Below are 15,517 nucleotides of genomic sequence, written 5' to 3' on the forward strand. Positions count from 1 at the left end.
TTCACCAAAGAAAAGCAGAGCTTCATTTTACGTACGCAGAATCACATATTGTAAGGTCTATATCAAATACAGCCAGTAGTAGCTAGTGTTTCAAATAAAGAAATTCAGAAGAAAAAATAAAAAACTAAGGCTAGCATTCTAGAATTAAAAGTATATTAAAAATAGTTTAGAAAACTTTGTCATTAATTAGATACATAAAATGGCTTAGAAACATAATAAGAAACATTTAAAATCAATTAGAAACATAGAATGGCTTAGGTTGGAAGGGACCCTAGAGATCATCTAATCCAATCTCCCTGTCATGAGTAGGGATGCTTATCTTTCAAGTAAAAGAAATAGCTTTCTGAGTGATACAATGAAAAAAAACTTCTTCTGACTGTTTATCAACACAGAGGCATCACAGAAAAAATGAACTGGTGCTTTTAAGATGCTTTTTTCATGTGGCATCTTTACCACCTTGCCCTTTCCTCTTTATTCCTAAGGCAGAATAAAACAAAAATTCAAGAGAACTGAAAAGAGATGGCATTTTGAAAGAGAACACACATCCAAACAGAAATCCAGAAAGAAATGTAAATCTAATCTCACCAACTCTGGTTAAATCATAATTTTTTTTGTATCGTTTCAAGTGAGAATCAAAGCTAAACTTACCCAATAACAGGATGAACCACTATTGATCGAGGATTATTTAAATTCTGAACAATAGCTCTCCTAGATTTATCTGCCAGCCTCATCACACTAATGCTCCTGTATTGAGGGTCTGTCCAGTATAGGTTCTTTGAGATCCAGTCAAAGGCCAAATCTTCAACACTTTCCACTCTATTAGCTGTCAGAATTTCTCTTCCTAGAAGAGAAACATTACACATGTAATGACTGTAAATGTTTAGGAACAGAGGATTTAACACAAATGCAATATTCTGTTCACAAAACTAGTGGATTCCCTTGGTAAAAATTCTACCTTTGTGCTACTTAATATAAACACCACTAACCAAGGGGAGGGGGTGCCCTTTGTACCAGGCGAGGAGCACAAACCCAAAAAAAGGAAAAATAAAGACAAAATGAGAGTAATCTGTCACCAAGTTTACACTGAGAGGAGTTCTATGAATGAAGGTCAGTGCAGGAAGAACATTTTGCTCAACAGCCAGTCCTTACCTCTTTGTTGCACAGATGGTTAGCTGCAGCCTACCATTTCTCTGACCCAAGGCAGCAAGCAAACTCGGAAGACTATATGCCGAGCTAATAAATCTTTGATCAATATTACAAAATGGAGAGAAACATTTTTCACTACCACAAATAGGACTTCCAAAAATCTCACAACCATAATGTCCCTTTTCTATACTACAGTATCATAATAAACATCCTGCTCTCCAGATAGGGAAATAAAAAAGTTGAACTCAATTTCATACTACAGAAAGGCATATGAATCTGCATAAGCAGACTGGGGATGACAAATACTAGTAGTAAGAAATGCTACAAATAGTTCATTCCCAAACACGTTCAGCACATTTGTCAAAGAACAGGAGACTTCAGTGAGCTTATTTTGAGTTGAACACACATTTTTGCAGAAATGTTTTTGAGATTACTAGAGTGACATTGAGATTTTTCCATATATCTCACAGTGTGACTTTTTGTGCTTATTCTTATATATATAGATATATATATTCTACTCTCCTTACCACAATTACTCTACAATCCCTGCAAATGATTCTCACCTGAACCATCGGTTTTCTGTTTATAGATCATGTCTTTACTTGTGTCTGAAAAAAAAATGGTGTCATCCTGAGCACAGAAGTCAATTCCAACAAAGTATGAAGGGCTCCCTGTTACAGGTATGATCACATCTTCCTGGGTGGAGAGATTGAATGGGATCCCTCGCACTGCCAGCTGGGATGAAAACAGCAGGAACTGCTGCACAGCTGCAAAAGAAAAGATCAGATACAGTCTTTACTTATTCAAAATACAACTGTAAAGATTTTCCTTTGGCAAGGCCAATATCTTGATAATAGAAAAAAAGGAGAAAACAGGAACTTAAATAAACACAGACCTAAAAGATGAAGAGGAAAAACCCAAAATATTGGGTGATGTGGTCAAGTATTCCTTTTGCATTGTTATTATGGTCCTAATACACCCTTACAGAAAATATTATCCCTATGGAAGCAGAAATCATCTTCTATGCTCACCTCTTTACAATCATCTATAAAACAAAAAATTATCTCACAGGCTTTGTGGAGTCACCATATAATCAGATCATGTCTGAGCTAGGCACACAAACATATGTTCAAATAGCAAAACTGCAGACATCACATGTGACTTAATTTGCCCATAGATACACATAGTAAACTTCTCATCGATCACAATTCTGCAGTCAAAGAAGCAGCAGATGGTTGATGGAAGCCCACAGGTCCAAAACTGAATCTTTTCTTCTTGTCATATGTGTTCAAAGGGAGAAGACCAACCTAATCTGCATATTACTGCACAGTAAAGCAGGCTTACCTGTTTCAAATAATGCAAAATCTGCAGATTAGCAAGGATCTGTGCTTGATTTCAGGATTAAGATCTTAAATCATACATCTGTCAACACATATTACATATCTAACTCTCCCAAAATGCTCATAAAAGGTGATGAGTTTAAATTGATGTGGATTGAAATTATTACATTTAAAGCAGCCAACAAGGGCTATGATGGAAAAACATTAAGTCCTTGGCATATTGAACCCACAAAGCTATTGAAGAGAGGAAAGATGTTCTAGACATAACTCTAGAGCTAATGGAATTATTTCCAGCAACCACAAGGCATTTTCTTACCAACACAACGTCGCCCATCTACATGTAGATCAAAGCCCAGTATGCATCTACAGCGATAACCTAGTCCATCATTATCTGTTTTGTGGCTGAGAACACAGATCTGTTCACACCCTCCATTATTACTTCCACAAGGATTTCTTACTGGAAAATAACACAGACAGGATTATAACTTCACCTACTAACTTAATGTTATCATTATCTTGATTTTTCAGGTTTTCAACATCCACAATAAATCAAGAGGACTCTGTGGGAATTACATCACATGGAAATCATACACCACCAGTTCTAGCCTGGAATACACCAAAATCACATCAGAGCTAACCAGCATTCAGTGAATTCAGCTCTATACAGAGATACTTAGCACCCAGCACTGAGGCCATAATCTGGGCTATAGTTTTCTGCATATAGATCTACTTCGGAATTATTTCTCACAGAATTCATTCACACCAGTAGCCTTTTGCAACTGCACCCTTATTGCAGTGTTGGGGAAGAAAAGTCCCAAACACCAATACTGCTTGTAAGCACAAGTTTCACTCTTCCAAATGTCAGTAAATTTAATAAATCCCTCCACTCTTTAATGTTGCATTTGACAGTCCATTAGCTACAGGAGCTGGATGAAACCACTGTATGATAAAAACCAGTCCAGTTTTACAATACAAATTTATGTATGGTAATTATTAGTTCTTTACAGCAAAGTAACAGTGTCTTATAATTTTTGCCAACTTTTGGTAAGATAGTTCCTAAACCTCTTTTAATAATATACTTACTGTCTTACCATATGGCTGCCTGGCAGCGTGGTAAACTGTCACTCCATAAGGTCTCAGTGAAGACTGGTAGATCACTTGAGGGTTAGATTCTGAAAATTTGTTAGCTTTCACCACTGCCATTTTCGTCCAATCCGTGAAATACACATTGTGTTCAAATAAAGTGATTCCATATGGATGAGGAATCAGTAAGCCTCCATGAGCTACTGTTCTCCTGTTATAAAGATGGGGTTTAGATTATTTACAAAATATTATCTAGAAAATAACTTATGAACAGAGGAAAGGATACAAGTTTATCAATTCATTCACTGGCTTTTGCTTCTATGTAGAAGCTGTCAAAGTACAAACGAAGAAGACCAAATAAACTGAAGAGATGAAGCTAAACATACAGGGTAGATAAACATAAGAAATATAGCAGTGAAAACAGAGCAATCAAAAGTGTTTAGCAATTTCCAAGAAAATACAGTGAGTAAAGATGATGACTCACAGATGTAGGAAAACATTCATAATTACTAAAAGAAAATTAGAGAAACAGGACAAACAGAGTAAATCAAAGACCTCTGTAGCAAACTGAAATATTCAATAAAACCCAGTTGTAAAAAATATGTTTGCAACACCCAGTGGCCAAAAATAAAATCCTATATATGCAGTAAACAAACCAACCAAACTTTCTTTGGCTTGAACTAATCACCCAACTGAGAAAACCAAATGTTAATAAATTTTACGTATTCTATGCAAGATATCGTGACAATATTTTTCCGTATAAATATTAGGAGATAAAGAGAGATATTGAAGACCTCACACAATACCTAACAATAACACTAAAATACTGTTTTCATGGAGTCACGAAGAAAGATCTACAAAATCAAATTACTTCTACAGGTCTACTCTTAACAGTTTCTCAAATGATTTAGGTTCAGGCAAGGGGTGACATAAGTGGACAATAAGCTGGATTTTAACATTCTTAGCAGACTATGCCATTGTCTCTTGCCTATTTGCACATCTACAGGATTTTTGCTGGTTCTGTAAGTGATAAGCTTTTATCTCCAAAAACCAGAGATTTTACTGAACATATTTTTGTCTTACAAAACCCTGATAAAGGAGTAAAGATCAGGATTATTTTTATAATTTTCTAAGTGAAAAAATACATGGAGCAATAAACCTGTCAAATGAGCAGAGGACTGTTTTTCAAGTGAATATGTGCCATGATAAAGGGGACAATTTTTTTTGCTTATATTTTAGTAACATAGACTAATCACAGATGCAGAGATAAGCAGGCATCTAAACACTATAGTGTAAGACACATTCCCATAAAAACTCCAGGACTTCTTTCTTGCATGCATATAGTTTCCCAGCATGACAATAGAGTGAGTGATGATTTCATTTCTGACACTTAATGCCCATTACACAAAGTGGTGCTTTGGAGTAGAATATTTCAAATAAATTTATTCATGTAAAAGATGCAAGGAAATTATGATGGAAGATAAAGTACATAATTCAAAAGAATAAAAAGCAAATACTATAAAAACGTGTACTATAATGGCAGACTATTAAAAAAGAGCATTATAAAAGAAGTGCAATAGGCATTTAAGGTAGAAAAAGGATAAAAAATGATGGAGCAATTAAGGATTGTCTAGAAGCAGCATTACACCATAGATATCAGGTGCATCAGATTTATTCTTCTTTGAACTAGATAGAAAACACACAGTTGTATCTGTAACCTCCAAGGATTAATATTTCTCCTACCTTTGAAGGCCATCATAAGTTACAGTCTCAATGTAATCAAACCGGCTGTCAACCCAGTAAAGTCTCTTTGATACAATATCCAGAGTTATTCCAGCAGGCCACCCTAATTTTGTTTTTATTAAATCCTGACGATTTGTGCCATCCATGAAGGCCCTTTCCACTTTAGGATCACCAGACAGACTATCCCAATCTGAGAAGAACAAATAACTATAGAGAAAAAAAAAAAAAGAAAGAAAAATGTCCCATGTTTGAGATTTTACAAAACCCCAGCATTTTACATGGAATTTAAAACTAACACACTTTTAGTAAAGAGATTGATTCTCAGCTGGCATACTATGAAAACACATCTTATATCTCCTACCCAAGAACTAATGTGCTTTTTTTTTTATAGAATGAATCTAGAAAGAAACATGCTTTCATCCAAAAGACCTCAGAAATACTGAGTCTCCTTAGTAAAATACAGACCTAAGTGTACTGCTGGAAGTAAACCAGTGACAAATACATGCACAGTGAAAGCAGCATCCATCACTACAAATTGCATGAAATTCCTCTTCCCATTCTCTGAGGATGTGAGGTTACGTGGCTCATGTGCATTTTTGAAGCCTGATAGGGTGGGAGAGACTAGCTTCCTTGGCTTCACTCCACTTTTTTTCAGATAGTAGGTGGTCTGTGGGTGGTATCACAACAAAAACTTTCAGGACAACGTCTAGTCTTCTACAGGGTAATTCCACAGATCCCCTGTTTTCAGAGCTGATCATGCACATTCAACTAGCCATAAAACAGATTATGCACATGGCAATAAAAGTAACGCACAGCTCCCTCCAGCAATTTAATCTGTAGAACAGATTAGGATAGAATGCAAATGTTTAAAACATTTTATATCTGAGTCTAACATGACCACCCTAACTATTTCTTAGTTCTTTTCTCTTTGGGAATAAAGGAACTTTTGACATCTTTACCAGTACCTGACATGTATCACTTACCCAACAGTTGGATCAAGTGCTATTCCTCTAGGATTTCCAAGATTTTCAGCAATAAGAGTCACACGGTTTGTTCCGTCCAAGTTAACCATATCTATTCTGTTCACACTGGTCTCCACCACATATAATTTATTGTTAACCCAATCCACAGCTAGATTTTCAGGTGTGTCAACTGAAACATTTAAAACTTCTTGAAAATCAGAGCCATCAATATTAATCGAAAAAACCTGAAAACAATACAAATATTGTCAGCACCCACATGATGTTTTGTTAATCCCATGACACATAGCACTTATCATTTATCACACTGAGCACAGATCCACAACAAGCCACTAGATACAACCTAGTTACCTACTACACTACTCCTTAATTTAGGATATTTTGAAAAAATTCAGAAAACAATGGAAAAAAAAACTACAGGAAGCTTGCCTTCAACTAGCATCTCTGCAAAATGGACAAGGTAATGGACTAAACAGCCTTGTGCCTTAAAAAACATGACAAATTACTGGATTAAACACACACCCCACACATCCAAAAAAACCAAACCAACCAAACAAAAAAAAGTAAAAGGAAAATTCATCTTGCTTTCCTGGAATCTAGCAAACCCCATTATTTTAATTAATTGAAGACAAGTGAACATGAATTAGCAAAGCTCTCATCAGTGACAAGAAGCAAGAGGGGGAGCTCTTACTGCACCAACCACTACGGGGAAATTGCACATTGAGGAAAGAGAAAACTTTGTCCTGACTGAGAGGAGAAGGCTCCTTTATTTAAAGCTAATTTTGACAGCACTACAGTCAAGAAGAAATAGTGTTGTTATCTTACAAGCAAGCTCACAGCTACATGAAGCAAACAATATAAACGCAATCATTTTATATCTACAGTAATTCAGTGATTATAACACTGGGTTATATGAAAAGCTAGGAATCATTATAACTTTTTTTAAACAACAGCATGAGGTTCGGAATGTATTAAGAAGAAAATACAGACTATAACAAGTAAATATATACAAGAAATATATAAGCTGAAATAGTTGTATCATTATACATATTCTTCAGGTCCAGGTAAGAATAAGCAAGCAAACCATTTAACTGTCTATTCTGTTCTTTGGAAACCTTGCTGACAGAATTGCTTATAGGTATTAGCTTATCAAGCAGTACACTAAGTGAGAGAAAGATGACAGAACAACCTACAATTTTCTGGTTTAGCTCACATCTTAATCTTAATAAAAAAAAAAAAAAAAAAAAAAAACCCAACAAAAACACCACAACCAAACCCAAATCCCCTAATAATACTTTTATTTTAAGACATCAGGTGGAAAAATGCATCATTTAACAAAATTCTTAATATTATTGTTTTCATCTGGGTGTTCTAGCTAGAACATAAATTAATTAATTCTAATTGATTCATTAGGATTTAACTATTTTGGGACAGATAAAAAAGGCAGTCCTGGTCTTCTGGGCTGTGCAGTGAAAAAAAATCTATTATCTTTTGTTCATAACTTTTACAGAGATAGCATAAATCTCTTGTTTCATGAAAGCTCAGATCTGACTCTGACTTAATTCAATGGCAGTAATGGGAACCTACTGCAGTGAAAATAAACATGCCAAAACTGTGAAAAGGGAAAAAATTGTGCATACAAATCCTGTCGTAGTTGACAACCACACAGCATGCTTTCCAATAGAACCACCGTGCCACTGTAGTAGAAACTACAGTTTTCAGCTTAGGTGTAGGTTCAGAATAACTGACAGTGACACCAAATTGATTCCCTACATGGTGTCAGCAGTAGGCAGCCACAGATTCCCCTCCACTCTGCATGACAGTCAACACGGGGATGAAGACTGTGGAGTTTCAGCATTTGACGTAGGAATTCTTTTGTTACAGTAAGTTATGCACAGAGAAAAGGAACAAGGGTGAATTCTAACTAGTTTTTAAATTCACTCGGGTTTACTGTATCTTAAAGCTAAAATATTTCTGCTTTAAAAAAAAAGTAAGAAAATACTGGCTTATTACACAAAATACTGTCAATATTTGTTATCCAAGCTCAATTACAGTGCCATTTGAAGTATATGAAGAAATCTGATTTTTATCATCTTGGAAGGCACACGGCTTTTACATTTTTAAGTGATCATGTTTCAAAAAATTACCAAGAAAAATGCGTTCAGTTTTGAAAGTATGTCTACTATTTCTCTTAATTAGTTTTTTGGACTCCACCTCAAGTAAAATCAAAGTTGCTCAAGACATTCCCATATAATAGGATTCTTTGTTTAATATGTCACATGTAATAGTATAGCTTGAAAAATGCAGTTATTAACATAAAACATTTCAAGGAGCTTTTTTGTTAGGAAACAAAAATACAGCCAGGTGCTGCTCTCAGAAATTAAGGCCTATCAACACTTTCTGACTCTTGCAGTTCTCCACTTGCATACACACAAAAATTCATCCTTCCTGAAATTTCTACCCACCTTATCTTGCACTGTATCAGTCCAAAAGATTCTGTGCAGGTAAAAGTGAAAGTCCACTCCAACTGCAACCCCACGATTCTGCGACCACACCAAAGTACGAAAACTTCTTCCATACAGATCCCCGATGAGTATATCACGGCCATTGGAAAAAATAATTGATGCAACACCAGCTGAAAGCAGGAGTGACAAATATATGATTACTATTTCAAAAGGACATTAAAATACATACATACTGGTTCATACACACTGGACACAGAGGTTTAAATAGATGATCAGATTACAGTCTGTATAAATGTTTCTATGTGAGTAGTTATCTTCCTTTTGATTTGCCTTTGGTTTCTAATCTTGGAAGAAAACAGGCAGTTATATATATGTATTTAGAACTCTACCAGGTAAAACCTTTACAAAATCCCTGTGCATATAAACTCCGAAAGACTACTCTTCTATTTCTTTGATTTAGCTCCCTTAATCAAAGTATAAACTTTAAGATTCTCATGCCCCATGAGATTCAGATATCGCTTGATTCTAGCAGGAATATCTGAATATCTGAGGCAGGCCATGTTTCTTATCCTTTTATGTACTGTTCTATCCTATCCACCTTCCTTATTCTCTCACCTCATCCGATCTTTGCTGTATCTTACAATAGAAGAGAGACTCCAGCAAGTCTTTGAAGGAAAGCACATTGTCGAAGTAGGTAACTGTTGAAAGGCTTGGTGCAACTCTTGCAAGAATAGTTCAAATCCAATTCTGCCTACACAAACTCCTCCCATTAAAGTAAAAATTAAGCCTGAGAAACTGATTTAGAGCAATTCCCACATTAATAACATAGATCATCAACATTTTACAAACAAGTCACTGGCCCAAAAATCACACTCATTTGAATGAAACGCTTCTTGTGAAAGACACAGAATTTTTCTGGAAACAAAACAATCTTTCCCAGAACTGGCGTATGCATGTCTTAATACAGTCAAGCACGTTTCATTAGCTCAAAGAATTCCTTATTTTAGGAATACTTAGAAAATTGCAAGATAACTGCTCTGTAGATGTTGCTGAAGAAAGGAGGAAGGGGGAGGGAACTGGGCAGTTCATGCTTTTCAATTCTTAGCAAAACCGCTAATCACCTGTACTAAGCAGGGACTCCCATTCCCACCGAGTTCCTGCAGGCAGGAACACCTGCCTCACACAAAAGCCAGTTTGGCTATTACTTCTCCACAAAGACGGGCTTCCCAGGGCCTGCTTTCCTAACAGAGGAGGTGGTGAACAACCAGGCACAGCTGATGACTGTCGATGGGGACCCTCACTCTGCAAGGCAAGCATTCTGGCAGAGTTCAGACTCTGGGACACTAGAAAGCAGGAGCATGGTTCCTCTCACAGGCGAGTGTTTGAGTTCACTAGTTAGCAAAACAATTTTCTTGCATGGCACAGTCCTTCTAGAAAAAGTGGCGCTTCCCGATTTCTTGATCCCACTGAGTTCCACAGACAGCAGGTTAGGAAACAGTCTCCCACAGGAGCAAGACTCTGTTAAAGAGGGCTCTGGCAATGACTTCCTGACTCTGTATTAGTCAAGAAGGCTGTGAAGGTGCTGCAGCCTAGAAGACACTGTTTTGAGGAGAAGCAAACCTGATATGGCAGCCAGCTTCACCAGTCTACAGGTGTCAGCAGGTGCAGAATCTCCTGACACTTGCTGATATTCTGAATGCTGTCCTAAACATAAGTCCTTAAGCCAGAGTTCAGTTAAAAATTGAACAATTGTATGGCACAGCCATGCAGACCGCCCTATCTTTTCTAGCTCCACCTATTTGTCCAACAACAGTGATAGACTCACACTGCTGCACACTAACCTGAAGTGTTGGCCCGACAATGCCGATGGTGCTCTAGGAAATAACCTTCCACACAGTGGCACTGGTGATGTCCCACACGATCCTCACACAGCTGGTCACAGACACCCCACATTTTGCAGTCATCAAAATCTGTCAAATGAATAAAGCATACATGTATATACAATGCTTCGCATAAAAGGGATGTCATCGGATCTGTGAAGCTGCAAGTCTGTCCTCTCTACTTGCTTTGTATCTGACAGAATATGTCTCTGCAGTACTTTCCCTGCAACAGATCTGAACACCTTGCACACATACTTAGCTGGATTTAAGCCCAATCTGAAGGAGAACCCTGCCTTCACGTTAGTGCAGTGCTCAAGCTAAGATGCCTTGGCAGAAGGCAGTGTTTATTAGCTCAGACTTGGTACCTTGGCTAACAGGTAACCTGATGTCCAATTAAAAGTTGGCTGTTCACCAGAACTAGCCAGCAACAAGTACAAACACTCTAACATGCAAAATGCCACATAAGTAGAGTCTGCAGCTAGGACAACCCTGCAAGTTCTCTCAGATGTGCTCTATAAGCAATTTCCAGGCTTGCTATAGAATCTTTTACTTCCAAAATCATGAAATATTTAACAAGCCATCTTTTAAAACCAAGGATTTTTAAATTCTGATTTTCTTAAGAAAACAAAAAAAAACAACCAAACAAAACAAAACAACAACAACAACAACAACAACAACAACAACAACAAAAAAAACACCAGACCTTAACACTGGTATTTCATCCTATCTGTGGTCATTTAAAACCCAGGAGATTCCTTGACATTAATGAACACAGGGCTTTGATATATAGAAGTCTGACCTCCTTCACTTGCAAATCTGAGGAGAATCAGTATATCAGCATCACTGGAAACTTTTAATTCCATGGTTAAACCAAAAAAGGAGAAAATGTGATCTCAAATATTCTTCCTACTGGAATCTTTGGTTTTAAACATTTATTAACACATAAGTGAAAATAAAATATTTCCTAGACAGTATATTTTAATACTGAAAAAAATGTTGTTCTCAGTAGCTTTCTAGCTTCCATATGTGTTAAAAACCTTCAGTATATAATGAGCCAGAAGCAAACAAACAAAAGACAAATTGAAAAGGTTATGGTTTCAAAAAGTAATACACTTTGCTAACACTACAGTTTCATTCTTCTGGTCTTAAATCAATAACATTCATTTAAACTAAGATCTGGAATTATACACTACTTACTGTGAACCATTCGCTCATGACAAATCTTGCTCCCACTATAAATTACATGCCTAGATCTCAACAAACCAAAATACACTGACTCAGATTTACAAGCTAGCATCAAATAGCTAGGTTTATGGGGCAGTCAAAGAACAAGAGAAAATTCACTGAGACTGCACCAGGTTTGTGAATGTGTCCTTCATATATTTCCCACATGAATGTGGAAGAGTGGAGTAAATTTTGTGCCTGGAATCGGTGCACTGATTCCTCCTTGCTATTAAGAGTAACCATGCTGTTACTGCAGCTCATACAGCCATAGGCCATGCAGTAGTCTTGAAATGACAGAGATCTCATTAGAGACTAAGCACCTGGAATACTTCTAAGAGCACAAACACAATAGCCTGGGTTGAAAAACCATGACAGATATTTACCTTGTTTCTTTTATTAGACAGCGATTCATGATTCCAGAGTTATCTATTTCCGGTTACCAAGATAAATTACATGTACTACCAAGAGTTTCTGCTACCATGTTAAAGCAGCTATAAAACAGAAATGCAACATCAAAACATCTCACTTTTAGATTCCTGCAAATACTCCTCAATTTCATGTAAATAATTTGTATACTGAACTGTCATAGGAGATACAGCCATTCCATGGTGCAAATACAAAGCACCCTTTTAAAGGGCAGTGTTCTACTGCCTTCATAAAGAGCCACTTTCTAAAAAGTATTGAACACTTCACTATCATTACTGGTTTTTCCAGGCATACAAAAACACGTACCCCTGGAGCAGAAACAAACTCTCCCTATCTAACTGCTGAGAGACCTGTAAAAAAGCTTGATAATAAAACAGCCATCAAAAAGTAAATCTTTTTAAAAATAATCATGCCCTCCTATGTCTTTAGAGGTGTTATTTAAAGAGATCTTTATGTCTCTGGTTTGTTTGTGTCACCATGCTGCCATTGTACTGCTTCTATTTTCATTCTCTTGCTGACTTTTGATATTTTCTATGTGCCAGTACATCCACCCATTTGGAAATTACTTGTCTTCCTGGAATCCAAACATTCCCAATGAGCTATGAGACTGCACTATACATCTGCAATCTCTATACTTCACTTACCAATACAAGTACGACTGTCATTGCCACTTATTGTATATCCTGCAGGGCAATAACACATCCCTCCTGATGGAGAAGAATGACAGCGATACTGGCAACTCAGAGCGGCACAGTGTGATATGTCTAAAAGTGAAATAAAATAGTTCAGAAATACAATTACACATATTACCAGAAAAATAATTTTTTGCCTTACTAGCAGTTACAAAGCTATTCTTTTCTATGACGAGTCTACAGTTTCAGGAACAGATGCTTAAAACAACTCTACACAACAAATTGTCCAGAGTTCCATGAAATAACATACGCTTACGTACTCACAGGTGTAGTGGTTTAGCCCCAGCTGTGAGCTGGGCACCACGGTGCCGCTCACTCACCCCCCAAGTCCCCACATGGGACGGAGAAAAGGAAGGAAAAAAAAAAATACAAACCCCTGTGGGTTGAGATAAGGAGAATTTACTACAAGAATGCAAAAGGAACAACAAACAACAGCAGTAACAATGGGTATAACAGCATATAACAAATTGCACAAAGGAAACAGATCACCACATGGGCTCTGGACAGCAAAACTGCGGCTGCACGCCCTGGGCCAGGAAACCCCTGGCCAGGAACCCGCCTCTGCCCCCAGACTGCTCAGCCCCAGACCACCTGGCCCGGCCCTGCTGCTCCAGGCATGGTGTCAGCATGGCAGCGAATAACCTCCTGGCTGGTCCTGGGACTTTATCCCCTTCCACAGCATGTGGGAGTTTTGATTGGGCAGGGCCAGCTCAACTGGCAGAACCTCTTGTGTTGACCAACCAGGTGGCCTTTCCCAAGTTTGTGTCCCAGTGCTTAAAAGTTCCTCCCCTCAAAGCTTTCAAAGTAATTTTTAGCAGTCCATTGTATCTTTCAATCTTCCAAGTGGCCGGTGCGTGACAGGGGATGTGACAGGCCCACTCGATGCCGTGGCCCAGGTGTCTATGAGGCTGTTTCAGAAGTGAGTCCCATTGCCTGACTCGATTCTCTCTGGGGTGCTGTGTTGCCACAGGACTTGCTACTCAAGGCCCAGGATGGTGTTCCGGGCGGTGGCATGGGGCACTGGGTAGGTTTCCAGCCACCCAGTGGTTGCTTCCACCATTGTGAGGACGTGGTACTTGCCTTGGTGGGTCTGTGGCAGTGTGATGTAGTCAACCTGCCAGTATATTTACATTTCAGCCATTGTCCTCCATACCACTGGGGCTTTAACCTCTTGGCTTGCTTGATAGCAGCGCATTTCTCACATTTGTGCATGACCTCTGTCATAGTGTTCATGGTCAAATTCACCCCTCAGTCTCGAACCTGTCTGTATGTTGTGCCTCTCCCTTGGTGGCCTGAGGTGTCATGAGCCCACCAAGCTATAAATAATTCACCCTTACCTTAATTCACCAGTCCAAGTCCACCTGAGCCACTCGAATCTTGGCAGCCTGACCCACACACTGTTTTTTGCAATGTTCTTCTGTGGCCCAACTCTTGGGTATGCGGGCATCCACATGACGTACCTTCACAGCTAGATTCTCTACCTGAGCAGCAATATCCTGCCACAATCCAGCAGCCCAGATGGGTTTACCTCTGTGCTGCCAGTTGCTCCACTTCCACTGCTGTAACCACCCCCACAGGGCGTTCGCCACCATCCATGAGTTGGCGTAGAGGTAGAGCATTCTTCCGCTTTGCAATATCTAAAGCTGGTTGGATGCTTTCACCTCTGCAGACTGGCTCGATTCACCCTGTCCTTCAGTAGCTTCAGCGACTCCCTGTGTGGGACTCCACGCAGCAGCCTTCCACCTCCAATGTTTCCCCACAATGCCACAGGACCCATCACTGAACAGGGCACATTGCTTCTCGTCCTCTGGCAGTTTGTTATGTGGTGGGGCCTCCTCAGCATGTGTCACCTCCTGCTCTGGTGACATCCCAAAATCTTTGCCCTCTGGCCAGTATGTGATCACCTCTAGGATTCCTGGTTGGTTGGGGTTCCCTATTCTAGCCCATTGTGTTATCGGGGCAACCTGTTTACTCCATGTGGCATCAGTTGCATGGTGTGTGGAGGAGACCCTCCCTTTGAACATCCAACCCAGTCCTGGCAGTCGGGGTGCCAGGAGGAGTTGTGCTTCAATGCTGACCACCTCTGAGGCAGCTTGAACTCCTTCATATGCTGCCAGTATCTTTTTTTTTTCCGGTTGGAGCGTAGTTGACCTCGGATCCTTTGTATCTGTGATTCCAAAACCCCAGAGGTCGGCATCGGTTCTCCTTGGGTGCTCTCTGCCAAAGGCTCCAGGTAGGACCATTCTCCCCAGCTGCACTGTAGAGAATGTTTTTAATATCTTGTCCTGCCCAGACTGACCCGAGGGCTACTGCATGCACAATCCCCCATTTAATTTGTTCAAAGACTTGCTGCAGCTCAGGGCCCCATTTGAAATTGTTCTTCTTCCGAGTCACTTGGTAGAGAGGACTCACAATCAGACTGTAGTCTGGGATGTGCATTCTCCAGAAACCCACAGCACCCAAGAAAGCCTGTGTTTCCTTTTTTCAGGTTGGTGGGGATATGGCTGATATCTTATTGATTACATCCATTGGGACCTG

The 15,517-nt window shown here is 38.9% G+C and overlaps 1 protein-coding gene across 1 annotated transcript in view; it reads right to left on the minus strand.

The window, feature by feature from the left end:
• Positions 1–8,341: 8,341 nt before the first annotated feature.
• Positions 8,342–15,517, minus strand: part of LOC103780805 (low-density lipoprotein receptor-related protein 2-like) — a gene marked incomplete at its 5' end in the record, with an annotated part of 43,853 nt that continues 36,677 nt past the window's right edge. Inside the window, 3 exons of the mRNA XM_008948497.1 lie at positions 8,342–8,927; positions 10,599–10,727; positions 12,932–13,051. Coding sequence (XP_008946745.1) covers positions 8,683–8,927; positions 10,599–10,727; positions 12,932–13,051 — 494 coding nt within the window. The remainder of the gene's footprint in view (positions 8,928–10,598; positions 10,728–12,931; positions 13,052–15,517) is intronic.

The sequence above is a fragment of the Merops nubicus genome, unplaced genomic scaffold (assembly GCF_000691845.1).
Source record: "Merops nubicus isolate BGI_N331 unplaced genomic scaffold, ASM69184v1 scaffold1301, whole genome shotgun sequence".
Classification (NCBI taxonomy): Eukaryota; Metazoa; Chordata; class Aves; order Coraciiformes; family Meropidae; genus Merops; species Merops nubicus.